This window comes from Talpa europaea (genome assembly GCF_964194135.1).
Source record: "Talpa europaea genome assembly, chromosome: 12".
NCBI lineage: Eukaryota > Metazoa > Chordata > Mammalia > Eulipotyphla > Talpidae > Talpa > Talpa europaea.
In genome coordinates this window covers 45445359-45473117 of record NC_140079.1, presented here as the reverse complement: position 1 = coordinate 45473117, position 27759 = coordinate 45445359, and the positions used below count along the sequence as shown (strand labels likewise).

At 46.7% G+C, this 27759-nt stretch overlaps 1 protein-coding gene across 1 annotated transcript; it reads left to right on the top strand.

The window, feature by feature from the left end:
• Positions 1 to 42: 42 nt before the first annotated feature.
• Positions 43 to 27610, top strand: AKAP8L (A-kinase anchoring protein 8 like; the record flags this gene model as incomplete). Its single annotated transcript, XM_084250004.1, has 15 exons — positions 43 to 55; positions 6221 to 6295; positions 10778 to 10810; positions 11103 to 11160; positions 11263 to 11343; positions 13448 to 13901; positions 13997 to 14093; positions 14169 to 14239; positions 14596 to 14656; positions 15577 to 15685; positions 17132 to 17273; positions 17357 to 17462; positions 17677 to 17807; positions 27058 to 27153; positions 27236 to 27610. The coding sequence occupies 15 exons, from the start codon at positions 43 to 45 to the stop codon at positions 27545 to 27547; spliced, it is 1839 nt and encodes a 612-aa protein (XP_084106130.1). The 3' UTR covers positions 27548 to 27610.
• Between the last annotated feature and the right edge of the window lie 149 nt (positions 27611 to 27759).

Below are 27759 nucleotides of genomic sequence, written 5' to 3'. Positions count from 1 at the left end.
TAGCAGCTCCCTGAGCCTTCAGTTACAGTGTTGGCCGCCGCCATGAGCTATACAGGTGGGCCCGGCGGGGTTGGCTGTGGTGGGCTCGGGGAGGGAGAGACAGTGATGTGCCGGGACCGCTCTGGATTCGCCCGCGCCTCCTCGAGGCCGATACACTGTCCTGTTTGCGGTCACAAAATGGCGCCGGGGGCCGGTTACCTCAGCTTGCACCCCTCACGCCGTGGTGCCTCCAGTCTCGGTGCTTGCAGTCTCAAGTCTCAGCTCCCGACCCCCGGAAGCCCGAATCCGTGGACCGCGGCCCGTCGCCTGAGCCCTCAGCTCTCTCCATCTGCTTCCCTGGCCTAGCCTCCTCATACTTAGATGCTACAGGCCTCAAGGGACGATTCAGATCCCTCCGCAGACGCGGCTATTCTCGCATGCCGCACCCTCCCCAGTGTAGTCTCTCTGCAGAATGGCGCAGCCACCCCACTCCACTGCAGCCCGTTTGCCAGCCCCAGCCCGGAGAGGCGCCAAGGCCTCCGGAAGAAAGTCTTTGAAGGCATTGAGTAGAGTGGGGAACCTTGGGTGCTCAGTCTGAGTTTGAGCTTTGCAGAATAATGGAGTTTCCCGTTGATTCATTCAACGTCTGTTAATTCCATTATGTTAGATGCCCAGGAAACTGACAAGAAATTTCTCCAGCAGCTTATAGGCAAGGGCGAACCTTAGGGAAATAGATGCTTTTAGGGTGAATTCTGGGGCGGTCATTATTCTGATGGTGGCTTGCGCTGTTATTTGTGTTGATTGGAGGGCACACTTGAGCGGAGACCTGAGTGGAATGAGGCCTTTAATGACAAGGGTTCCCAGGAACTACCTGATTTGTTAGATCTACTGGGGAGGCCAGTGGGATTTGAGCGAAGGGACCAGATGGATAACGAGATCAGAGAAAGGGGGACCCTGTGATATGCTTTTGGCAGTTGTAAATCATTTCTGGTTGTACTCAGAAAAGCTGCCTGGCTTGGCCTTAACAGTAATCATTGAGGGGTCTCAGCCATAGACTATCTCCCCTTTGGATGGTTAAAACAAGCTTGAACATGTGTGGTTGCTGGGTAACCTAATTGTATTCTGCTCGGAATGTTAAGGACTGAGATTGGAACCTGAGCCTCTAGGGCTCGTTTGTGTTTGTTGTCTTAGGCAAAAAGGTGGTGCCAGTCCTCACTCCTCTGGTTCCCAAGTCTTGACAGGAACCTCAGTTTTTCAAACAACCATCCTTTGGCCCAGTGGTTCTCAACCATAGGCCATTCTTCACCCCTTTGCCCCACCCTACCCCCAGATATTTTTGGTTGTCATCTGGAGATGGGACCTGAATGCATCTGACAGAGTACCTGAAATGGCTGCCAAACATGCTACATGCACAAGATGATCCCCACCACAAAAATTATTTGACCCCCAAACATCAGTAATGCTAAGGCTAACCAGCTTTGCCCTAGCCTTTCCAGTAGCTTTCCTCGTTAAGGAGAAAAGGCAGTTGTTGCTGATATCTCTAGAATTGAAAAGTAGATCTTTTTAATATCTGGAAGACAACTCTATAGTTTTTAGGGGCAGGACTGCAGCAAAACCAGAAAATGAATATGGTTGGTGTGGTGGGGTAACTTAATGGAACGTGTATTTACATGGATAAGGAAATTGAATTAGAGAGGTCCGTAAATGGCCAAGTCTGATTTGAACTCCACATCTTACAGGCTCTAATTCTGGGTTTGAATGGGCATGAAGTGACCAGATATATGAGGTTATGATTAGTTTTTCCTTGATTTTGATCAGCTGAGAACCACAGTAACTTTATATCTCTGCTTTTTATAAAGCAGAACACAAAAGCAAATGCAGTTTAAGTTATATTTGCTTTTAAAGAGAAGTTATAGAGACTTTGAAGCAGGAGTTGCCATTGTTGCCAAGCAAAGAAGATGGTGATAATTTTTTACTTTTGAATAACTGGTCCAATGTTTGAACCCAGTTATTCTCTGTATAATTGGGAAAAGAAGCTCTAGCATTGAGGGAGCAATCTAGCAATTCATTGAGCATCTAGTATGATGGGAGCAATGAAGAACAGAACGGAAAAATCCAGAATCAGGGGCCTCCCCGGTGGCACAGTGGTTGAGGGCTGGGTTGCGAAGCTGCCCCATGGCCTCTGCAGCGCCGGTTCAATCCCCGGCCTCCAGGTGAGGGTCCCACATGGCACATGGCGCGCAGACCTCTCCTGCCGCCAGATGCTCCCCTCAGCAGTGTACTCCGGTCCTTCTGCCTGTTCTCACCCTCCCGTGCTTCTGACTGTACTCAGTGCTTGTAAAAATAAATAAATAAATCTTTAAAAAAAAAAAAATCCAGAATCAGTCCTTCAAACAAAGGGCCAAAATGCTATCATTCTTTTCTTTAAAAAAAAAAAAAAAAGATTTATGCATATAAGAACTGGGGTATAAACAGAGATGTGGGGAGTGGGTGAGAGGATTCACCACAGAGACTGGACAGCAGAACAGGCAGATCTACAGAAATAGACTGCTGAGGGGAGCAGCGGGCGTGACAGAAGTCTCCTGCACCACCATATGGGTTGCTCCCTGGCCAGCCAGCTGGGTATGGAACTTGTGCTGCAGTGGCTGGTGATTGCTTGATAGCGCTGTCTTTAACCCCTGCGCTATTAGGAAGGTCCCCAAAACGCTATCATTCTTTTTCATAGGACCATTATCACACAGTTTCTCTGTGTTGGGAGTGCGCAGCTGGTATAACTGGTTGGGTCTGGCTTGGGATCTCTCATGGGGTTACATATAGGATGTTAGCTGGGGGTTAGTCATCAGAAAGCTTGATCAAGACTAGAGGATCTAACCTCCAGGGTGACTGAACATCACATAGCTTGCAGGTTGATATTGGCTATTGTGTACCACAGGTCTGCTGGAGCGTCCTCATAGCTTGGTGACTGATTTCTCCCAGATTAAGTGACCCAAGAAGAGTAAGGTGGAAGCCTCAGAAGTCACACTCAGTAGTTTCTGCTGTATCTTACTGATCACATTGGCTACCCATTTGTTTGGGAAGGGATACCATACTGTTGGGAAGCCATCTTGGAAACTGGTTACCCAGAGGTTGAAGGCACACAACCTGGAATTAATTCTGATTGCCATTAGTTTTTGTTACTGTATATCATTCCTTCAAAGAATTTCCTTTCCAAAAATAAAGAGAATAATACTAAGAAGCTTAGTGTATTTGTGCAAAAAAAGAGTTTGATAGGGTGACCAAGAAGGTGCTGTGATGCATAATTATCATAAACCAATGGGCTGACCTTTAGCTTCATAGGTCCAAAAGCTAATTTGCTACCCAAAACTGCTCAGGTTGATAAACCAAGAGAAGAATGATTTATGAACCAGACAAGAATTAGTTCATAATTGCCTAAAGAAAGTCTTGCTCCAGGCAGCTCTCCTGCCCGCCTGTGACTATGCAGGTGCCTATTTTTCTATCTCTGAGCAGCTCTTTCTGTCCGCTTGGTCTATGTAAGTGTCCTTTTCTTCCCTTTCCCTTTTTATATCATAAACCTGCCCTTTTGGATTTAAAAAAAAAAGTCCTGCTCCAGAAATGGAGAAATGGTATTGTGGGAAAGGCAGAACTAGAGCAGCGGTTCCCATTAAGCTCTGAAGGTTTGATGGATTGATTGTCTTTCCTTTTTTCCTAGGGAAGAACCAGGGCCCCTATATTTCCAGCTTTCACACTATGTTCCAGTATATATTCCTTTCAACAGGAATTGAATTATGTTAAGTTCTGATTGCCTCTATAGTATCTACAAATGATGTTACCTAAAGTTTGGGACCATCTTGCTGGTGGCCCTATTGCTGAACAAATAGATTTCTAGAAGCTAATTGAATAAACAACAGAGAAGGCAGGTTTATGTGTGAGGTTTCCCCATGGGTGAACTGTCCAAAGAATGTACTCCGTATTCCTTGGGGATAATTGTAAATCATTGCAAATTTCATTTCCTTACTCTGAGACCAAGATAAGGGTGGAACTACTGACCGGTGCTGCTGGTTGGTATGCTTTGGAACCCTAGCTTTGAAAGAACAGCATTCCACAGCACCTCCCCTGGGATCTCTGGCAGTACCCTGTAAACACATTTTTGCATCAAGTGGGGTAAAGAAAGATTGTACTGTCCTCACAGGCTCAGTCTTGCCCCCAAGTGTGTATTGGCGCCATATTTGAGGAGAACACTTGGTTTTCAGACCCTTTTAGGACTTTGGAATTGTAGTGTAAGGGATCTTGGCCTTGTTCCCTTTGTTGGCAGTGGTGGGGATGAAATGAAATAATGCAGAGAAACCTCTTAGCACCCTGTGGGGAAAACACTTATTCAGTGTGGCTGCTATTGCTAACATCTTTGTTGCTCTGGTCTTAGGAGATGAGCTACAGAGACTGTTAACAAATATGTGAATGCCTACCCTGAGGAAAGGTATTTGGGATACTTTTGTTATGAATAAGTAATTGAAGGCTCTGGCTTTAACTTTTAGGTCATTTGTTGGCTCACATTAGAAATAGGCAACGCTGGGCCTCCCCTGGTGGTTCAGCGTTGAGTGCTGGGCTGCGAAGCTGCCTGCAGCCTCTGCAGCACCGGTTCAATCCCCAGCCTCCGGCAAGGGTCCCATATGGCATGCAGACCTCTCCTGCCGCTCCCGCTGCTCCCCTCTGCAGTGTATTTCTTTGGTCTGCCTGTTCTGCTCCCCGCTCTGGCTCTGGTGAAATCTCTCACTCTCCCACGCTTCTGACTACCCAGTACTTGTATAAATTAATAAATAAATCTTTTAAAAAAAGAAATAGGCGAATACTGCCTCTTATATTCGAAATAGGCAAATATTTTCTCTTATGTTATCCATCATAATTTCAGTGCCAAGGGTGAATTTTTTTTTTTAAAGATTTATCTATTTATTTATACAAGCACTGAGCACAGTCAGAAGTGCAAGAGGGTAAGGGAATTGAGCAGAGCAGGCAGGCTGACAAAGTACATGCTGAGGGGTGCAGCGGGCGGCAGGAGAGGTCTGTGCGCGATGTGGGACCCTCGCCCGGCGGCCAGGGATCGAACCGGTGCTTCAGAGGCTGTGGGCAGCTTCGCAACCCATCGCTAAACCTCTGTGCCACTGGGGAGGCCCCGGTGAATCTTTTTTTAATTGTATTTTTAATATTTTTGGTTTACAATGCTGTTAAAGTATTTTTTACTTGTTATTTATTATTCTTTTAAGATTTACTTTATTTATGCATACAAGAACTGAGGTGTAGGCTGGGGGAGGGGGGTGGTAAGAGGATTCACCAGAGACAGAGTGGGGAGCAGAAGAGGTGGTGACTGAAATACACTTCTGAGGGGACCAGTGGGCGAGATAGGAGAGGTCTGCTGGGCCATGTGAGTTAGCTCCCTGGCCCGGGGTGGGGGGGGGGGTAAAAGGATTCACCAGAGACAGAGTGGGGAACCGAACAGGCAGGTGAGACAGGAGAGGTCTGCTGCACCATGGGTTGCTCCCTGGCCAGCAGGGATCAAAGTATTTTTTAAATGTAATTTTAAACATCATATTACAATTCATCATAATCTGCTGCAATCAGCATTTAAGAGCAGTGGTTTCTGATAGTTTCGAGTTTTCCTTACCTGGTAACTAATTTGTTCTAGTTTAAGAAATAGTTCGAGAGTTGAGAAAATAGAAAATTATGTATTATATAAAATATTTATTCCCTATAAGCATGCTGGTCTCAAGTAGTCATTTTAAGAGATAAATGTAATGCACGCAACTTTTATGAGAAAACTGAAAAGTACAAAGCAGTTTCTGTTTGAGATTTGGGAAAAGGCAAGAGGTGTTCGTTGTTTTACTATTCTTCGAAACTAACCTTTACTTGTTTGAAGTAGAGGCAGCTCTCTGAGGGTTTTCTATAAACATCTTCCTTATTTAACTGAATAACCTCAGGAGTCACTCATTTATCAAAATGAGATACTGATTTAAAGTGTTACAAAATTTTTATCCAGCTCGTTTGGTGTCACAATTTAAACATAATCTGCCTTTTCATTTGTTAATATAGTCTGGAGGTGTAGTTAAAATATTAGAAGCTAGAATTTTTGGTAACTTTCCAATGAGGAAGGCCTGCCAGCCAGTCTCCACCAAGTCTTAAATTCTACTAGTCTTAGGTCTTCCTCATGCAGTTTGTTTGGGGAAATTAACCATATTGTGTATATGTTTAGGCTTTGTGCAGGGATCTGAAACCACTTTGCAGTCGACATACTCAGACACAAGCTCTCAGCCCACCTGTGATTATGGTAAGTGTGGACCCCTTGGGAACCAAAGGGTGAGTACTCCGCCTTCCAGTGGTAGAACAGTCTGATGTCTTTTTTTTTTTTTTTTTTTTTTAAAGATTTATTTATTTATTTATTTATACATACAAGCACTGGGTAGAGTCAGAAGCGCGGGAGGGTGAGAGAATTCACCAGAGCCAGAGCGGGGAGCAGAGCAGGCAGAAGGACCGAAGTACACTGCTGAGGGGAGCAGCGGGTGGCAGGAGAGGTCTGCGCGCCATGTGGGACCCTCCTCTGGTGGCCGGGGAGCAGCCGGGGATCAAACTGGCGCTGCAGAGACTGCAGGCAGCTTCGCAACCCAGCGCTCAACCTCTGCACCACCGGGGAGGCCCTTTTTTTTTTTTTAAAGTTACCTATAGCTTTGCTGTCACCTTGTCTCGCTTTTCTTAATGCACACTTGTATAAAACAGTGTGGTAGACTGCTAGAATAGCTAATGCTTCTCTCTGAGGCAATTGTGGGAAAAAGGTCTGTGTTATTGAGCAAGCTGGAATTATTGGGACTGTAAATGATTGGGACTTTGCCTTTTTAGTATTTGGTAAAGTACCTGTAGTCGGTGACCACAGACTGATCACACACAATCCAAAGGATTTTTCAGAGCAGAAACCAAGCCATGACCCTACCCCTAGCATAGTACTTAGAGAGTCTGCCGGTCTGATTCTAACAGGCTTTTAGGACCATCTCAAGCCAGTGGGCTTCTCCACTGAAGGTTGAGGGAAAACCTTCCAGAGATTTCTCAAAGGTGGACAGACTAACTCTAAATTCAGAAAACCATCCAATAAAACATATAACTGTTCTGTGAATGTGCTTCGGCATTCAGAACTGCTAAAAGCTGATCTTCTCATGGTTTGTGACCTTAGGTGTCTGTTAAGAGGAAATCCTCTTTAGAATTAATAAGGAAAAATGTTTTGATTACTGAGATAGGTCATTTGTTTTACTAACAGTGTTTGGGGAAAGACTGGGCCTATATAGTAACATTTCTTCAGGAGTCAACTGAAAAATAATGGACATAAATAAGCTCCCTGAACATTAGCAGCTAGTTCTAGGGCATCAGGGAGATATTGTTTTAAAATTAAGGAGGGGGCCTCCCCGCTGGCGCGCAGTGGTTGAGCGCTGGGTTGCGAAGCTGCTCACAGTCTCTGCAGCACTGGTTTGATCCCTGGCTGCTCCCCGGCCAATGGAGGAGGGTCCCGCATGGCACGCAGACCTCTCCTGCCACCTGCTGCTCCCCTCAGCAGTGTGCTTCGGTCCTTCTGCCTGCTCTGCTCCCCACTCTGGCTCTGGCGAATTCTCTCACCCTCCCGTGCTTCTGACTGTACCCAGTGCTTGTATTATGTATGCATGTATGCATGTATGTATGTATAAATAAATAAATAAATAAAAATCTTTTAGAATAAATAAATAATAAAGTAAAATTAAGGAGGTCTCGATTATAAAGAAATTTGGTTGTATGGCTTCTGTTATCCTGCCCTCCCCTGCCTTACCTCTTTTAATCAAGCATAGTCCCAAATTACACATCTTTTTGGAATTATTTTCCCTCTAGTTCACATATTCCAGGTACAAGATTTTATCCAATGTGCCTTTGGCAATATTTTCTCCCAGACTGTGACTTGTCTGTTTGGTTTCTTGTCAGTGTTTTTGAGGAACACAAGTTCTTTGTGTGTGGGGTTTTTTTATGATTTATTTTATTTATTTATGCATACACAAACTGGGGTGTAAGCCAGAGGTTGGGGGAAGGAGTTGAGAGGATTCACCAGAGACAGAGTGGGGAGCAGAACAGGCTTCATAGTGCTGAGACCAGGGAGGGCCTCGATCTTTTTTTACTAGATTGTGATCTTGGTGTTGTATCTTTATGTCTGAGATTTCTTCTAATTAGCACTTCAGCTGTTTTGTAGTTTTAAGTTTTGCATTTTTTCCGTGGTCTATTTTGATTTAATATTTCTATAAGGTATGCAATGTAGGTTAAGGTTATTTTTTACCTCTTTTGAAAATCAATTGCACATATCTGTAGGTCTGTTTGTGGTCTCTAATTTTGTTTCTTGATCTGTGTATCTAAGCAACACTTTTTTCACACAGAAGAACTGGGGTGGAGAGCAGAACAGGCAGATTTACTAAAATATACTGCTAAGGGGAGCGGTGGGTGAGACAGGATTGGTCTGCTGCGCCGTGTGTAGGTTAGCTCCCTGGCCAGGGATCAAATTCAGGCCATAGCAGTGATAGCACTGAGCTTTAACCCGCAGGCTACAAGGGGGTTCCTATGACCACACTTTTGGTAATAAGTCTTGAAGTCAGTTAACATGAGTCCTCTGAGTATGTCCCTTTTTCCAGAATAAATTTGGATATTCTAACTTCTTTTGTATTTGTATATAAGTTTTAGAATTGGTTTGTCAATTTCTATAAAAATTCCTGCTGATATTTTGAATGGGAAGGCCTTGAATTTATACATTATGTTAAGAGAATTGACATTTTAAGAGTATTGCCTTCCAGTCTATGAACACAGTATATCACTCCATTTTATTTAGATCTTTGATTTCTTTCATTATTTTGTAGTTTTCAACACAGATCCTGAACATATTTTGTTTGATTTACATCTAAGTATTTCATGTTTTCAATAAATGATACTGTGGTAAATGATACCTTCTTTTTTAAAGCTTTTAAATTTTCTTAAATCATTGTTCACTTTTGTACAGTATTTGATTTTTTTCCCTCAGATGCAGTCCTTGTAAATCTCCCACCACCATATCACCCACTGACTACAGTCCCTTGTGCCCTTCCCTCCCCTATTTTGTTTCTTCTCCCTCTCCTGTGAGGATGGAAGTGAACTCAAGTATTCTTTTGGAAGGAGCAGGTCCCAGAGAGTCCCCAAAGCCATAATAGACATAGGCTTCCCCCTGTAGGGACCCAACTTGGGAGCCTGTCAGGGGTTCTGAGTTGCTCCAGACCTAGCAAGTAGCACACAGGGAGTGCTTGCTTGAGCCCTGTCATAGCAACCATCAGGCTTGTCCTTCTGTTCACAGAGTTAATGCCCACTCTTGCTTCTCTTCCTAGTAATTTTTCACCCATTCTGTCAGGTTTCCTGGCAACTAAAACCTGGGAGGAGCATAATATAGCCTCACAAGCAGAGCCTTGATGGATCTGCCTTTGCCTCCCACTCCTAGTTCCTTTTGAATAGCTAGTGTCCCTGGTGCAAACAACCATTTGATCAGGCTCTTGTTAGATGCCAGAGCTAAGTGTGCAGTATTCCTTGTGTGACTCTGCCAGCTTCTCTTCTTGCCTTATCTTCTTTGCTGCTGCTTCCTTGTATAATTTCCTGTTCCTCGTTCCTGGCTGCGCTCTACTTGGTAGTGACTCCTTTAAACAATCTGTGCTGCAAACCTAGGTCCCTAGGTTTGTGTAATAGTTGTTAAGTGAATGAATGAGAAACCTTTACTTTGGTTTCTCCAGCCCTTCCAAAAAACAACTGACTTCTCTTATGCACACAGTTTGTTAAACACCTCCCTGTTCTGTTTGTGCACGGGATTGAGGAGGAACCCAAGTGCAGGGTCCTTCCCTGATATTCCTTCTCACAGTGGGCACTCTTGGTTTCGTGTAGCTGAATTCTGCCATTCATCATGTGCCCTCAGTGAACTCTGGTCCCCTGCCTTGAAGTGAGCATGGTCTGTCTGTCTAGAGGGCAGAGTAGGAAGCGACTCTCAGGTCCCACTAGAGTCTAGGAAGATGATCCCTTGTTTTTGTGGACTCCCCTTTACTCAGTTTCCAGTTGACTTTGCACATTGTCAGTTCTCAGTGGCTTTATGTTCTGAAGGAATGAGTTTTTTTCCTGCTGCTGTGAGAAAATCTAGATAGTATCTAGTTTGTAATCCAGATTATTCTCTCAACAATTTCTTCAAGCTGAGAGTTGTGTCTTGTTTTTCCCTTGCTGATGTGTTCCATGTTCCAGCAAGGAACAGATGGACCTCTCTGTTAAGGCAGACATTTGGGGGATTAGTGTGGTCAGTTTCTGTTGTAGATGGCTTTTGTTGGGTTATTTGAATGACATAATTTCATAGTGGGTGTGGGCTCTTTGCTAACTTGCTTGTACAACACAGAGCCTATGTGAGGCACCAGAAGCCACTCTCTTCTTCTCCTGATTAGTAATTGGCTGGCGGCATGTAGTACTCTCCTAATTCTGGCTCTTTAAGGAAGTAGTATGGGAACCAAATTTTTAGCTAAGAGTGTTAGGAATGGGAGGCTTATTAAATAGCAAGTGATTAGAGCCACAGAAATCTGGCACCAGGACAGAGAGTGGTCTGGATGAGTATGTGGTGCTCTCAGACTTGCCACTTCTTATTAGGGGAGTTTCAGTCACCTGTAAACAATCAGATGCTGGGAATCACTGTCTTTGTTTAAGAAACTGGTTTTGTATTATAAGCAATTGTAGATGTAATTACCTTTTTGTTTTTTTATAGGCTATGGAACTTGGAACTCTGGGACAAACAGAGGCAAGTATCTTCCCATGATTACTTTCCTGTCCCTTAGAATCAAACTGGTGGTGTGTTTTTACCACTGTCCATCTTTGCCAGAGTGGAGGGGAATGTGCCTTTGGGGGCTCAAAGGTTTCTGGGACCAGCTGTTCCTTAACATGACATATTCATCAGAGTGACTTGGGCCCACCCAGCCCCTAGTAACTAGGTTCTCCAGCTTATCTCTTTGACAGAAGATTTCCTTGTCTTTTTGTCTCTCTATTGGCCTCTCCTCTCCCTTCTTCCACCATCTCTGTCTCCCTCATTGCAGGCTACGAGAACTATGGCTATGGCTATGGCTATGGCCAGGATAACACCACCAACTATGGGTATGGTATGGCCACTTCAAACTCTTGGGAAATGCCTAGCTCTGACACAAATACAAACCCCAGTGCTGCGGGTAGCGCCAGTGCCGATTCCGTTTTGTCCAGAATTAACCAGCGCTTAGATATGGTGCCGCACCTGGAGACAGATATGATGCAAGGAGGCATGTATGGCTCAGGTGGAGAAAGGTGAGTGGGTGTCTGCCTAGTAGCTGAGGCTCTGCAGGGGTACTTCCCACCTGCTTCTGTCTCCCTCTTTGAACTGCCTCCTGTTTCTGCTTCCTTTCTCCTTACTCTGTTGCCGGGTTTCCCAGAGACTGCCACACTTCCTTTTTCTGGCATGTGTGTTCCCCCATCCCCACAGCTTCTCCCCCAGCTTATAGAGGGAGGAATAAGCCCACACCCTGGACTGTCTGGCACACTGTGCCCTCTAAATGGCTCTTCTAGGTGCAGAGTATTTCTCTCTAGAGACAGCTTGCCTTTTTTTTTTTTTTTTTTTAATTTATACAAGCACTGGGTACAGTCAGAAGCATGGGAGGGTGAGAGAATTCACCAGCGCCAGAGCGGCAGACTGACGAAATACACTGCTAAGGGGAGCAGCGAGCATGGCAGGAGAGGTCTGTCGCACCATGTGGGACCCTCGCCGGCGACCAGGGATCGAACCCGCGTTACAGAGGCTGCAGGCAGCTTCGCAGCCCAGCGCTCAACTGCTGCGCCTCCAGGGGAGGCCCTCTAGAGACAGCTTTTGTAGTCTCTGACAGACTGCATCCTGCATTGTAATTTGAGTTTACCAAAGTATGAAGGCAGAACAGGAAAGATTGGGTTGAGTGTGAAGGGTGGTATGAACCTTTGGGCTAACCATAGTGATCTGGGCTGTCCCCACAGAAGGAACAGGGCAGATGTAGACATTTCTCGGCCACTCATTGATGCCTGATAAATGTTGAGCCTCTGAATTGCTACTGTGGAGAACTTTTGTGGACTTTGTTGTTAACAGAAGTAAAGTGACCCACGGGCAGGTCACATCCCTTTCCTGAAGACACCAGTGGTTAAATGGTGGAGCTGGCCTAATACCCAGAGCTACCTGCCTGCTTGCAGCATCACAATTTGTGACTGACAGAATTTATACTGGCCTAGGAGTTCTTGTGCCCTAGTAAGAGACTTCAGTGAGGAAGATACATGTGTTTCTAGCATAGGATGGTGTGAAACGGTCTAATGACTCCAGCAGACGTGCCTGGGAGTATAGAGTATGAGAATGGGCATGGCCAGGCACTAGTGAACCCCAGTGAGGCTCCAGGGCCACTGAAGAGCAGAGGGTACCAAGAGGACTTGTGCACTTGGACTCTGTATGGCAAACAAAAATGTGAGGGGGTCTGCAAGCACATCCCTAGCCCTCATACCTAGCAGTCATAGTATTTAAAGTGGAACCTTTGCAGGACTTTGAACTCCTGTTGCTCTTGGTGCTAGCTGCCTGTGTACCTCCTGGCCACAGCCTGGAACTGGGGAGCAGGAATGAGGAATAAAATGGTAGTTGGGTAACTCTAGCTGCTTCACAGCTGCCGGTGTTTCTCAGCTGACTACCTCTGGCAAGAAGGGATCCTTGCCTATGAGACATGGGGTCTGGGCCTATGAGGTGGACTGCAGCCATGATTAGAACTCTTTCCCAGTTGCTGTGTAGAGTTTGACTCACCCCCACTCCCACCCGATGCCTCAGGGTTGATGTATAGAACTTTTCTTCTAGTCCCTGGGCAAGCTTGCGAGTTTCCTGGGAAACACTCCTCTTTTCCTTTGAGTGGTGAGTGACTTTAGAGGGTTTGGGGAGGTTATCCCAAGTATAAGGTATGAGACCAGAACAGGATTTCTTATGGACATTATCAGCCTGTCAAATGAGCATTTGTGTGTTTACTGCAGGATGCTAGGATACTCAGCTTTGTTTCTGAAGAGGGCTACTACAACCACAAGTCATGTTTTCAAACATGTGCTATGGGCTAAAGGCTATGGAGTGTCTCTGCCCCTAACAGGCCTACTCTACCTCAGTTGTCAGCCCTTCTTAGGGTCCCCTAGAAGGTGTGTAGCCACATATAGGCTGGGCAGTGTCATCACTTCTAGAACTCTGCTTCTGAGATGCCTTTTAACTGGCATTTCTGAACATTGAGCCTCTGACAAGGTGGGATTGGTGCTGTTAGAGGGTTTCCTGCCCTAGGACAGGGAGGTTTGGGGAGGGCAGGCGCAACAGATTCAAAATAAGAGCTGTGGGCTCTGGGGCTCCCCTGATGTTTGGCACCTGCCTCTGCAGATACGATTCCTACGAGGCCTGTGACTCCAGGGCTGTCCTGAATGAGCGAGACCTGTACCGGTCAAGCTATGACTACAACGAGCTTGACCCTGAGATGGAAATGGCCTACGAGGGCCAGTATGATGCCTACCGTGATCAGTTCCGCATACGTGGTGGTGACACCTTCGGCCCTCGGGCCCCAGGCTGGGCCCGGGATGCTCGGAGTGGCCGGCCAATGACCTCCGGCTATGGGCGCATGTGGGAAGACCCCATGGGGGCCCGGGGCCAGTGCATGCCTGGTGCCTCCCGGCTGCCCTCCCTCTTCTCCCAGAACATCATCCCCGAGTACGGCATGTTCCAGGGCATGCGTGGTGGGGGTGCCTTCCCAGGCAGCTCCCGCTTTGGTTTTGGGTTTGGCAATGGCATAAAGCAGATGAGGCGGACCTGGAAGACCTGGACCACGGCTGACTTCCGGGTGAGTGGAGAAGACCTTCCATTCTGGCCCTTAATTGGGTAAAGCTAGGGGCTCAGAACCACCTACCCTGACCCAGCTTCCCCTTTCTGACCCAGACCAAGAAGAAGAAGAGAAAGCAGTGTGGCAGTCCTGACGAGCCAGACAACAAAGCAACCCGTACTGACTGCTCAGATAACAGTGATTCAGATAATGGTGAGCTGGGACACTGGGCTCCTACCCTCTGCCCTGTGGGATTCCTAGACTGAGCTCACCTCTCTTCCCTTTCAGATGAGGGCACTGAAGGGGAAGCTGCAGAGGGCCCTGAAGGCACTGAGACTATGGAAAAGGTCTCCAGAGCAGTAAGTGACCCAGGTCTTGGTTCTCTCTACAGGTGGGGCCTTGTGATGGGTGGGCTGAATTAGGCCCTGTGCCTCAGAGCAGACTCTCCATAGGGCCACACGGTTGATGTATAGCGTCAACTCTGCAAGCAACTATGACCAGCACAAGCAAGCAGAGGTCTTGGGGGAGAGAACCCAAGTTACAGGCCAGAGGCTTGCTTCCTTTATTGGAAAATGGTGGAATGAGCCCTCTGTGCAAGGGCTATTGGGAGGGTGTGAGGCTCCTAGCCCAATGCCTGGCACCTAGCAGGGCCTTGTCATTATAATTATTGTAAACAGGTTCACTTTAATATTGGGTGTCTGAATCTTCATCTTAGGAAGAAGATGAAGACGGAAAAGAAGAGGGAAAGGAAGAAGGCAAAGAGGATGCAGAGAAGGGTGAGTCTTCTCAGTGACCTGGTGATAGCTGGCTCTTCCATGTGCCTTTTTCACAGTGGGGAGGGGTCCTGCTGGAGGCAAGATTGTAACAGATACTAAGCTAGCTTGACACTTTTTGTGTGGGCCCAGGGCTGGGACTGGGGCTGACAGGGAGCTTTTCTTCCTCTGCCCATTTCTTACTCTTTCCCTCTTCCCACACAGAGTCTGTGGGTGGCAATGGTCCCTGACTCATACATTGGTTTGTCTATAGGTGGGGGCAGGGAGCAGAAGTTGGGGAAATCAACTTTTGCGACTTTGGCACATCCCAGCCCTTAGTAACTCAAAGTCCCAAATATTCTGACTGGTGTCCAAGTTAGGATTCTTGGTACAGTTGTTATGGCTCTGGTTTGCGTGTCCTCTCCCTTAGTGCCTCTCCAGTCCCTGTTGGGAGTCCGTGTCCCCCCATGTGAGTGATGAGCGCCAGCAAGTACCTAACAGTAAACCTAGCCTCAGTCCACGATTTCCGCGGTGCCTGGTTTGGGGTGGGCAGGGCCATGTGAACTTTGGAGTCTTTACCCCGAGAGCTGCACTGAGGCCTTAGTCTCCCTGCATCCTGCCGCTTGGCCCCTCTGAACTTGTGCCAGTGTCCCCACCAAAATAGCCTCTTTTCCCTTCCAGTCTCCCTATAGCCCACTGCAGAGTATGTCCTAGAGAGCGGTGGGGTCAGTACGTGTCCTTTCTTAAGGGCCTAGGCCATAAGACCAAAACTGATCCTTGCCAGCCCAGGGTTCCTAGCCCTGCTCCTGACCAGAGACCTTGCTTGAACTGCTGCTCTCAGAATAGATCCTCTGGAGTACATGGAAAGTGATCCAGCCAGAGGCAACAGGACCACCTTGACCTGGTGGAACTAAGCTCACGACTGTGCCCCTTTATTCCCACAGGAGCACTGACTACCCAGGATGAGATCTGCCAGACCAAGCGCAAGTTGCAGGCAGGCAAGAAGAGCCAGGACAAGCAGAAAAAGCGGCAACGAGACCGCATGGTAGAAAGGTAACCAGCTTCCCTCCACCCCTTTGCCTCTGCCTCACTGTGGGGCTGCTGCCAGGAGAGCAGGGCCATAGCTCTGCTGCCTCACCGCCCTCTGGCCTCCCCTGGGAGCCGCCGCCTGCTCGGCCGTGCATGGACCCTGCTTCCCGCCAGGGCCAGCTCCCAAGGGCTGATTCGTCCCTGCCCCTCTGCGGCTGCCTGGTGACCGCTAGCGTCTTTGATCTGAGATCCGACACTGCTCAGCACCGTTGCCCAGAAGCTCCGGCGCTAGGTCATTCGGCACACAAGCCTGAGGTGCACTGGGGGCCTGATGCCCCTGCGGGAGGGGGCCAGCTCATCAGAGACTTGAGGTCCAAGGCACCTATGCCAACCCAACTAGCTGCCAAGAGGCCGCCGCCGCCGTGCCCAGGAGAGATGGCAGCACCTGTGGGCTGTGGCAGCCGTGGGCCTGCCCTCTGCCCTGCCCGCCTGCCCTGTCAGGATGGGCCTGTCTGCGGCTGAGCCCTTCACGCCCCTTGGTCGGGTCTGTCTGCCCTCAGGGCTCCCGCACTGGCGCTTGCCTCCTCCTCCGCCTCAGACTCTTGCTCTTGCTGGACCTTCCTCAGCCTCGCCGGCGCCTGGCCCCTGGGCTCTCCAGACAAAGCTGACCCCGTGGCCCAGATAAGGACGTCCGGCAGAGGTAGGGACCCGCCCCGAGGCCTCGGTGGCGGCTGGCCTCCTCCGCCCCTTGCCACGGCGGCCTGCTCCAGCCCAGGCCCCAGACCCCGGGCTTCTGCTGTGGACACCAGGCCCAGACAGAGCACCTCGCCCAGGTGACTCCAGGCTGCCCTCTGGCAGGCCAGGCGGGCGCCCTCTTTCCAGCTCAGACTGGTCTCTTCTCAGAAGAGGAAGATGAGGCAGCAGGTGCCCAGGCCTGCTTGCCTCCCATCCCTCCCGACACCACCCCCAAGCATTCTGAGCAGAGGATGGGCTGGGCCTTTCAGTTCCCCAGACCCCAGAAGGAAGATGCAGCACCTTTTCGGGCCCTGCCTCAGGACTGCGTACTCCACTCTGCACCTCAGGGCTGCCTGGCTCACGCCAGGGCATCCTTCCTTCCGGTCCCCAGCTGGGCCAAGTGCACAAGCTCCTGCCCAGCCTTGGTAGAGATGCCCTCCGGCAACCTTCCAGCGACTCCTTGCCTGTTGCAGCAGATGCTGCCTCAGGCTTCAGCCTCCTGCCGTGGGAAGGAAGAGCTTCCCTGCCCCTACGTTGCAGTAATTGCAGCCTACAGACTTTCTGTCCCTTTCTACTCCCAACCCCACTGGTCCCAGCCTGTCCCCCTGCTGGGACCACACTTCAGAGACCCGTGAGCAAGGCCTGTTCAGGGCTCACAGCTGGGTTGGGTGAGGCGGCAGCACTATTCACCCCATACCCTCGTGACCTCAGTTCTTCATTTCCCTCCTATGGCAGGATACAGTTTGTGTGTTCTCTCTGCAAATATCGGACCTTCTATGAGGATGAGATGGCCAGCCACCTGGACAGTAAGTTCCACAAGGAGCACTTTAAGTACGTAGGCACCAAGCTTCCCAAGCAGACAGCTGATTTTCTGCAGGTGAGCCTTGGAGTGGCATATATGCACCTCTCTTAGCAACTCAGGACATGGAAAGCCCACGTGAATCTTGGTATCTTTGGCAGGAGTATGTTACCAACAAAACCAAGAAGACAGAGGAGCTTCGAAAAACCGTGGAGGACCTTGATGGCCTGATCCAGCAGATCTACAGAGATCAGGATCTGACCCAAGGTGAGGAGGCTCTATCACACCAGGCAAGGGCCTCACTCAGCCTGCTGTCCTCGCCTCTCAAGATGGGGTTACAATATCCCTCTGTTCCCCCAGAGAGGCTCAGAGAGAACAACCTCAATCCCACGTGGAAGTGACAGGGTACGGTGAGAAACTGGTCTGGTATATGTCTTAAGCACCGGAGAACCAGTAACAACTACCTGTTTTTCCCCTACAGAAATCGCCATGGAGCATTTTGTGAAAAAGGTGGAGGCTGCCCATTGTGCAGCCTGTGATCTCTTCATTCCCATGCAGTTTGGGATCATCCAGAAGCACCTCAAGACTATGGATCACAACCGGAACCGCAGGGTGAGTTTCCTTCCTTCTGTCTTTTGGATTGACTACGGCAGGTTCTGGGGTTATACTTTGCGGTCCCTGAAGAACTGACTGCAGGGAGTATGGAAATGACAGATGTAGACTTCTGTTCCAGTGCAGTCAGCATAGCTTCAGATAAGAGGTATGGGAAATGGGGGCTCACCTGGGAGAAAGTGGTGTCAGAGCTGAACCTTAAGGAGCAATAGACTGTAGGATGTGGAGACCTTCATGTCCCTAAGGACCAATGACCAGAGACATTCAGAAACCAAACATGGAGAAATATCCAGGCAAGTGTTGCTGGTTATGAGGTTGGACTTCAGAGCTTCATCAGGGCTTAGGACTGGGTTGAGGAGTCTGGCCTTGATCCTGTAGGCAGCGAGATTTCTTAGTGGGGGACTGCCAAGGTTAGAATTAGTGTTGATTTACAGACCTGGTGCTGAGGAGGGAGGTGGAGGACAATGAGGGGCTGCTGCAGTCTTAAGACAGAAGAGTACCTTCACGGTGGGGATGGATAGAGGAGCACTTTGGGGAAGTGAATTGGAGGTTGGCATAAGGGTGTGCACAGGAATCTGGGATGTCTCAACTTTTCTAGTTTTGGTAACTAGTAGATAGGGTGCTAGGATAAGGGCAGTATGTGGTATAGGGAAAGGAGCAAGTTTGACAGAAATTGACCAGTGTGTATCTGCTGCCAGAGTGTTTTTTGGTTGAATGTAGGTAGCTATTAGCAGTCATGTACAGGCTTTGCAGTACAGAGAGCTGAGTGGTCCAGTACCAGGTATGAGCTAGAGAAATATTTGGCTGCCATTACTTTGGAGGCTGACTCATAGGATTTATGAGCAAATGAGCTAGCTAAGGGGCTCAAGTGTAGGAAATAACCTTCCTTCAATCTTTCCATGTTCAAATTCATCTCTGGTCTTTCTCAGTGCAGTCATTTTCAGCAGTGGGATGGAGTTAGAAGTCTGACTTAGATGTTTAAAGAGATTCAAAATTGGCAAATGCAGGCCTCCCTGGTGGCGCAAGGGGTTAAGCACAACACTATGAAGCAATCCACAGCCACTGCAGCACAAGTTCGATCGCCCACCGGCCAGAGAGAAACCCACATGGCGAAGCAGGCCTCTCCTGTCTCGCCCGCTGCTCCCCTAAGCAATGTATTTCAGTCCATCTGCCTGTTCTGCTCCCTGCTTTGTCTCTGGTGAACACACACACACACACACACACACACACACACACACCCCACCTCCACCCCGGCCTGTACCCCAGCTCTTGTTTGCATAAATAAATTTAAAAAAAAAAAAAGATAGGCAAATGCTTCTGAGGAATCTGGAATGGTTAGCATTATGTTCGCTGACTTTTACAACAGCGAAGCTATAGGAATCTTGCCAAGATTCTTGGGCTGGGAGCTGATAAGGGGTAGGGAGAAAACAGCAGATTATGGAGGATGGAATGTGCTTGGCATTAAAAGTTTAGGAAAATCTAGAGGAAATGACTAGTAACTAGCAAAATGCAAACTGAAAATTAATCCTAAAATGTTCCTGTGCAAATTTTATTGTAGACATGTTATAATTTCTCTCAGGTATGTATCTAAGAGTGGAATATATGGGTAAAGTACATATTCTTTAACTTGTTGAGGAACTGCAACACAGTTTCCAAAGTGACTGCAACATTTTTTTTTTTTTTTAAGATTTATTTTTACTTATTTATGCATACAAAAACTGGGGTTTTGGCCAGAGGTACAGGGGGTAAGAGGATTCGCCAGAGACAGAGTGGGAAGCAGAATAGGCACATCTACCAAAATACATTGCTGAGGGAAGCAGCGGGCAAGACAGAAGAGGTCTGCTGTGCCATGTGGGTCAGCTCCCCGGCCAAAGATCAAACTCATGCCCCATTGGCTGGTGATAGCTTGATAGCACTGAGACTTTAACCCCTGTGCCACCAGGGAGGCCCCTGAGTTAACTTTTGTATGTGGTGTGAGGTACAAGGATCCATCTTTTTTCCATTGGGTCCAACTATTCCATGTGGCTCTCAAGTTGAAGAGAATATTCTTTCCCCATTGAATTGTCTTGGCACCCTGTCAATAGTCAGTTGACCATAGCTACATAGGTTTATTTCTGGACTGTCAGTTCTATTCCATTCCTTCATACGTTTCTTTTTCCACACTGCAGCTTATAAGATGTCCCTTCTTGGTAACATTTTGTTTTACTGTCCATTTTGTCTGATAATAGCATAGCCAGCTCAGCTTTCTTATTGTAGATGTTTGTATATCTTTTCACATTCTTTTACTTTCCATTTATTCATTTTTAAAATTTGTTTACCCAATCATTCTCCGCCATTTGATTTGGTTGTTTAATCATTCTTGGTGTTTTTTTTTTTTAAGATTTACTTATTTATGCATACAAGAACTGGGATATAGGCCAGAGTTGTGGGGGGTGAGAAGATTCACCAGAGACAGAGTGGGGAATAGAACAGGTAGATTGAAATACACTGGTACAGTGTGTTGAAATACAACAAGTAGTGAAGTACACTGCTGACACGAGCAGCAGGTGAGACAGGCGAGGTCTGCTGCACCATGTGGGTCACTTCCCTGGCCAGGGATCAAAGTCATGCTGCAGTGGCTGTGGACTTCTTTATAGTGCTGCGACTTAACCCCTTGCACCACCAGGGAGGCCCCTGATATTATTGGTTTTGCATCTGTTTTTCTTTTATTCCTTTTTACTACTGGAGAAAGCAGAGAAACCCTGAAAGGCACAGGTTTGTTAAGAGAGGCCTACATGGTTGCAGGCAGGTAGCCTTGAGGAGATTGAGGAGAGCTGCCTCTGCTGAGGGAGGTCAGTGAAGAGAAGTCCCGGCATGGTACAGGTCACAGACAGGCAGGAAGCGGCTGCCCTGCAGAGGGAGAAAGTTGGTGAAAAGAAGCACCTGCATAGTCACAGGTGGCCAGAAGGATTGCAACTGCCCCTTCTTACTGGATTTTAGTAGCTTTTCCTCACCAAATGTTCTTCCTTTGCTATGTATGTCCTTAGGGCTAATTCCAGAGAGTTTAGATTTATTTTTTGTAATAGTTTTCATTAGTTTCACTGGGGAATAAATTTTCATTTTTTGAGGCTGCTATGCCAGAAGTCTTGTCTGTTTACTAATTTATGTTTATGGAAAGCCCCCTTTTTTAAAAAAATGGAAAAACCCTTTTTAACCTTAATTCCAAAATCTGGTAAGGACAATACCAAAATAGAACTGTAGATTAGTTATTAATTATCTAGTAGTGAGTCAGATGTGTAATGCACTGTAAGTAAAATGTGTTTCTGGAATACAAGGATTAGTCAATAAGAAATTTAACAACATTATCAGTATAAAATATTGAACTGAAAGCTATATGCAAATGTTGTGATTATTTTTCTTAGGAAAAACAAGTGATTGCTGCAGGGTGTTCTTAGAGTTAGTGGATTTTGATAAGGAGATATAAGATTCAAGATAACATAAAAAAAAGTAGTAGTTTTCTCCAGATTAATAATAACCAGTTTGAAACAGGAAGAAAGATCTATTCACAGTAACCACAAAATGTATGAAATATCTAGATAATAGATTTTATGAAACAAGACCTCAACAAATGGAGGAACGAACATACTATGTTCTTAGGTGGGAGAATTAATAACAGAGCAACCATTCTCCCCATGCTGACGTAGGTGGTTAGTGCAATTCCAGTCAAAATCAGGGCAGGAGGGGGTTGGATGAAATTATTTTATTGTTTTATATTGTAGATTAAGTCTGATAATGAAAATTATCTAAAGAGCAGTAGTGAGTTAGGGAACTTAATAAATTTCATATATGTTTGCATCTACTATGAGAATGAAGACCATTCTTAGCAATCTGTCAACTGTCAGAAAATCTGACATCTCTCTTGAAGGAACAAGCATATTGTGAAGGGCACCAGAGGCACCCTGCAGAGGGACTTCAGTCATATCAGTGTCTAACTCAGTCCCCTTAGAAAGAAAAAGAAGAGGCTTTAGGTTGACAAATGGTGGAGAACTAGAAAGTAACTATACACTGTTTGACCCATCATGTACAGTACAGAACAAACAAGGGTTTTGTTCCCTGGGCTTCCATTACAGAATAACATCTGTGTATGCTTATTTCTCCATTAATGTTGTTATTTAAGAGATTCGGTCCCTTGTTGAAATAAAAATTTCTTGGGCAAAAAATACATTTGCAGGGTTCAGATGAGGCCAGGAGTTGCTTTTTCATTATGTCAAGCCAAGAAAGATGAGTTAATTCTTAAAGAAAACAACATTGAACTTGCATGAAATTCAGCAAGTGACAATGGTTAAAAAAAGGGTATCAGGAAATTTTTGGATCGTATCTGCATTTCTGAAAAAGGAATAGTTAAGCAGGCTAATGAGTAACATTTCAGTTGCCCAGTTACAGAAATAGCAAAATACTTGATTCCTCAGACTTATCTGTGATACATCTGTAAGATACAGTAAAAGACATTTATTGGGGGCCTCCCCTGGTGGTGCAGCAGTTGAGCGCTGGGTTGCGAGGCTGCCCGCAGCCTCTGCATCACCAATTTGATCCCTGGCCACAGGCAAGTGTCCCACCAAAAAAAAAAAAAAAAAAGACATTTATTGATTTGGGACTTTTTCCTTAAACTGATTGCCCTTTCCAACTATTTAGCAAGTAAACAGTTCAGAAATAAATTCTAGTGTGCTATAAAGAATAAGAAGGGGGGGCCTCCCTTAGTGGTACAAGGGGTTGCGTCAGCACTATGAAGCTATCTGAAGCCACTGCAGCACAAGTTCAATCCCAGGCCAGGAAGCTAACCCACATGGTGCAGCGGACCTCTCCTGTCTCTCCCGCTGTCCCCTCAGCAGTGTATTTATTTCAGTCCATCCGTCTATTCTGCTCCCTACTCTGTCTCTGGTGAATCCTCTCCCCTCACCCCGGCCTACACCCTAGCTTTTCTATGCATAAATAAATATTTTTTTTATTTTAAAGAATAATAGAAGGGAGGGCTCCCCGGTGGCGCTGCGGTTGAATGCTGGGCTACAAAGCTGCCCGCAGCCTCTGCAATGACGGTTCAATCCCTGGCCGCTGGCGAGGGTCCTACATGGCACACAGACCTCTCCTGCTGCACCCACTGCTCCCCTCAGCAGTGTACCTCGGTCCTTCTACCTATTCTGCTCCGCGCTCTGGCTCTGGTGAATTCTCTCACCCTCCCGCACTTCTGACTGTACCCAGTGCTTGTATAAATAAATAAATAAATCTTTTTTTAAAAAAAAAAAAAAGAATAACAGAAGGAACAGAAGTTTTTGCTAACGGGACTTAATGGGAGAATTGGCTTGAATCTGGTTTTTGAAGGACTTCAAGGGTGTTTTCAGGCAAGATGAATATGGTTCAGGTATAGGTAACGTGGTTGTTTGTCATTGGGTGTAGAACTTTGGGAAGATCTATAATTTTCCAGAGTATTAAATTTGAGGCAAGTATATGCCTGAGTCACTTGTCTGTATACCAGTAACTTTGTGAAAAGGCAACTGAGAAAAAATGATAATGGAGACTTAGGAGAACTGGAAGATGCAGGGCCTCCCTGCCACAGGGGTTAAGGTCTCAGCCCTATTAAGCTATTGCCACTGCAGCATGAGTATGATCCCCAGCCAGGGAGCTAATCCACATGGTACAGCAGACCTCTCCTGTCTCACCCACTGCTCTCCTCAGGAGTGTATTTCAGTAGATCTGCCTGTTCTGCTCCCCATTCTGTCTGGTGAATCCTCTCATCCCCTGTACCTCTGGCCTACACACCCCAGTTTTTATATCAGTTCTTATATACATAAATAAATAAAAATAAATGTGAAAAAGAGAACTGGAAGATGTAGTTTTTCAAGTTCATGATAAACACAGTGCCAATTTTCTAATCCTTGTGGGTTTTTTTTTTAATATTTATCTATAGAAGAACTGGGTATAGGCCAGAAGTGTGGGTTGTGAGAGGATTCACCAGAGACGAATGGGAAGCTGAAGGGGCAGATCCACTGAAATATACTATGCTAAGGAGAGCAGCAGTTTAGACAGGAGAGGTGCTGTGCCATAGATGGGTTAGCTCCCTGGCCAGGGATCAAACTCAGGCCACCAGGGAGGCCCTCCTTAATGCTTTTAAATTGAGCAAAAAGAAATTAAGAAGACAGCAACCATCTGGAATATGTAGGTCTTACTGCGATGTTAGGTCAAATGAGTAAGCCGTGTTTTGTTCTGTTTTTTAAAGATTTATTTATGCATATAAGAGCAGGGGTACAGGCCAGAGGTGCGGGGGGGTAAGAGGATTCACCAGAAACAGAGTGGGGAAACAGAACGGGCAGACTGACTGAAACACACTGCTGAGAGGAGCAGCGGGCACAACAGGAGAGGTCTGCTGCACCGTATGGGTTGCTCCCTGGCTGGCTGGGAAGAGGCTGCAGATTGCTTCATAGTACAGTGCTTAACCCCGTGTGCCACCAGGGAGGCCCGAATAAACCGTGTTTTTTAAGGAATTAGGAGACACTTAAGGATTTAGTAGTCTTTAATTTGATGATGGTTAAGTTTTTTTGTTGTTGCATAAATCAACCCATTTATTATAGGATAGCAGGTGGAGCTTCTGGACTTACAATTCCTTCAGTCTTCTGTACAGCAAAAGTAGTGGTGTAGGTCCGGGCACCCACCAGCTTTTATGCAGGAACCACAGTGCCAGATCTCTACAGTTGGTCTCTTCATCTTGATTTTCCCACAGAAGAAGCAAGTATATTTAGCATGCTGGCTGATTTCAGTTTCTTCACCATTTTCCTGAGGGAGGCACCATAAAATGGGTCCTATATGTGACAGTATATAGCTTGGTGCATTTGACCATGTTGCTGCAAACTATGTCTGAGCTCAGAGTAATAATGGTTTCAAAAAATGTGGACGAAATACTCTAGCATTGGCTTTGAAATATATGAGCTGGTGTTGGAGTAAGCATTGGATACAATTTTGGTGAAACATTATCCACAAACTGAAATTTGTTGAAGCTGAACAATGGGTAGGAATTCATTATACTATTCCTACTTAAAGTTCTGAAATTTTTTCACGGGTGGGGGTAAAATAATACAGAGCCGCTACACAGAAAAACAGAGTATTATTGGCACAGTAATCTAACAGTGAAACCAGAATGAATAGTCTAGTGAGAGATCCCAATATGTTTGGGGACTTAGTATTTATCAAAGGTAGTCCCTTATCTGATGATTCTGAATTTTTGAATTTCAGAACAGCTTCATGGTTCAATCATAAATATCCCAGATAAGATCTGAAAAAGTGCCTTGTAGTTGAACCATCAATAACAAGTAACTTGGGCCTTCCTGGTGACACAAGGGGTTAAGTCTCAGCACTGTGACGCTATCAGCAGCCACTGCAGCACAAATTCAATCCCTGGCCAGGGAGCTAACCCACATGGCACAGCAGACCTCTCCTACCTCGCCCACTGCTCCCCTTAGCAGTGTATTTCAGTTGGTGTATTATGCCTGTTCTGTTCCCCACTGTCTCTGATGAATCCTCTCACCCCCCACACCTCTGGCCTACACCTCAGCTCTTATATGCATGAATAAATAAAAATAAATCTTTAAAAAACGAAAAAGGCAAGTAACTTGTATAAGTGGGGTAAAGATGAAAGGAAAGGTGGATCCCTACCTTACCACATACTAAATCACAGAAATCTTAAATATGAAAAGAGATAATATTTAGAAGTTTGTTTACCTTGAGGTTAAGGAACCGTTCCTGAGCAAACCAGGAACCCCAGAGCCCATGGATATGCCTCATAGGATGGAGGTGGAGGGGGGATAGCAGAAATACCCAACGCATGATGTCTAATTCAGTGGGGAGGCAAAACAAATACCTTTGTTTTAATAGAGGTGGAGGAAGCACCACTTCGAACTTAGCAGTTTTCAGGCACTATCATTTTGGAGAAGTGGTATAATAGAATTAACACCAGCATAGAAATGTTTTAGTTTATTTTGGTGGTGGTTACTGTAGCAAAAATTGGAAACAATGTAAATGTGCCTTGGGGGAAGTGTTGTGTCCACCTGTGTGCCTAAAGGGAGGAGTTGGAGGATGTCTTGGTGAGTGACAGAGGAACTGGTCTTTAGTAGTATCCTACTTATGCATCTTTAACTTGTTTCACTTTGAGCATGCATGATGTCTATTAATATTTTCCCCAAATAGTATAGAAAATGTAAAGAAAAAAGGTGAAAGTGGGGTAAGGGAGTAGAAACAGCAAGTGAGATGGCTTTCTGAAATAGGAAGTAATGTGTTGGCTGGGGCGCAACAGCATTCCTAAGGGTGGGCTTTAACCCATTTCCAACAAGAATAGCTTCATCATTTTCTGTCTATGGCTTTTATACTTGGCATTAACTATATAATGATCAAAGTGAGAGTTGCCTGTGCTCTCACCACTGAGGAACTCAAACATTTTGGTGTAAATTGTCCCTGATGAAAAGGCTCTGGCATGCTCTGTGCAATCCATCACATGCCAGGGTAGAGAGAGGGTGCCCCCTTTTAAGGTCTGCATGGTATTCTTTTGACTATGATTTATGTAACTTCTTCACAGAACATTTAAGTACTTATGTTTCAGTTCTACAAACCAGTGTTGCATGCTTGTTTCTAATAATTAGGATAGATTCCAGGGAGAAATTGCGGAGACACATTTTTACTTTTGATATATTTTATAAATTACTTTCTGGAAAATAAATTGTTGACCTCACCAGCCAAGTAGAATTGTCTTCCTTCATCCTCTGTTTAAAGGACATCTATCCCTTAAGTGTGTTCCGTTTGATATTTGTACTCCTGCTTTCACATTCTTCCTGTTGATCCTAAAAAGCTCCCTGCATATGAGCAGTTGGATCCTTGTTTATGGGTTACACATTTGGCTTTTAATAGGTTTCTTGATTTCATTATAGTTTTTGTAAGCAAATCAGCTTTCTGCAATTCGGCTGTAAAGACCTATGTCTTTAATTGATGACCTACAGTAAGTATGGTGTGAAGGATGGCGCATTTGAGCAGAGATCAAATCAGGCCACGGCCCTACTCTTGTACCCAAGGTACACTTAAGATCTACAAAATCCCGTGTGATCTTTGCTGAGCCCTGGGTGAAGGTATACAAGTGCGGGAGGGCGGGTCTGATCTGGTGGGACAGGGAGGAGGGGGGGTGGTGCTTTCCCACTGCCTAGAGCAGCCATTTCAGCTCTGCCTGCCTTACCCGCAGCTGATGATGGAGCAGTCTAAGAAGTCCTCATTAATGGTGGCTCGCAGCATCCTCAACAACAAGCTCATCAGCAAGAAGCTGGAGCGGTACCTGAAGGTGAGGCGGGCCTCACGCCTACCTACTAGGTCCCTGGTCTTGTGGGGTCCTCCCTTCAGTATCTATGCCCCTTCTCCCGCAGGGCGAGAACCCCTTCACAGACAGCCCAGAGGAGGAGAAGGAACAGGAGGAGGCCGAGGGGGGCACTCTGGACGAAAGGGCGCTGGTCGATGCGGCAGCGGGCGCGGAGGGTGCAGAGGGCGCGCCGGTGCAGCCCCCCGTACCCCCAGAGCCGGTCCCAGAGGCCGTGACACCACCGCCGCCGCCGCCCCCAGAGGAGGAGGAGGAGATCGTACCCCTGCTGGGTGGCGCTCTGCAACGCCAGATCCGCGGCATCCCGGGTCTCGATGTCGACGCCGACGACGATGAGGAGGGTGGCGGGGGCCACCCATGACCCGGGTTTGGGGCGGGCGGGCCCGCGGGGCCCCAAACTGGAAGCCAACCCCAATAAAGTGATTACCACCCTTCATCCCGCGAGTGTTTTTTAGATTGCGCCTGCGCACTGAACCTTGGAGGGGCGGGGCACGCCTGCGCACTGTAGTGGGGTGGGTTGGGATGCGCCTGCGCACATCGAGGTCCTGCGAGACCCGAGAAGCTGTGGACGCC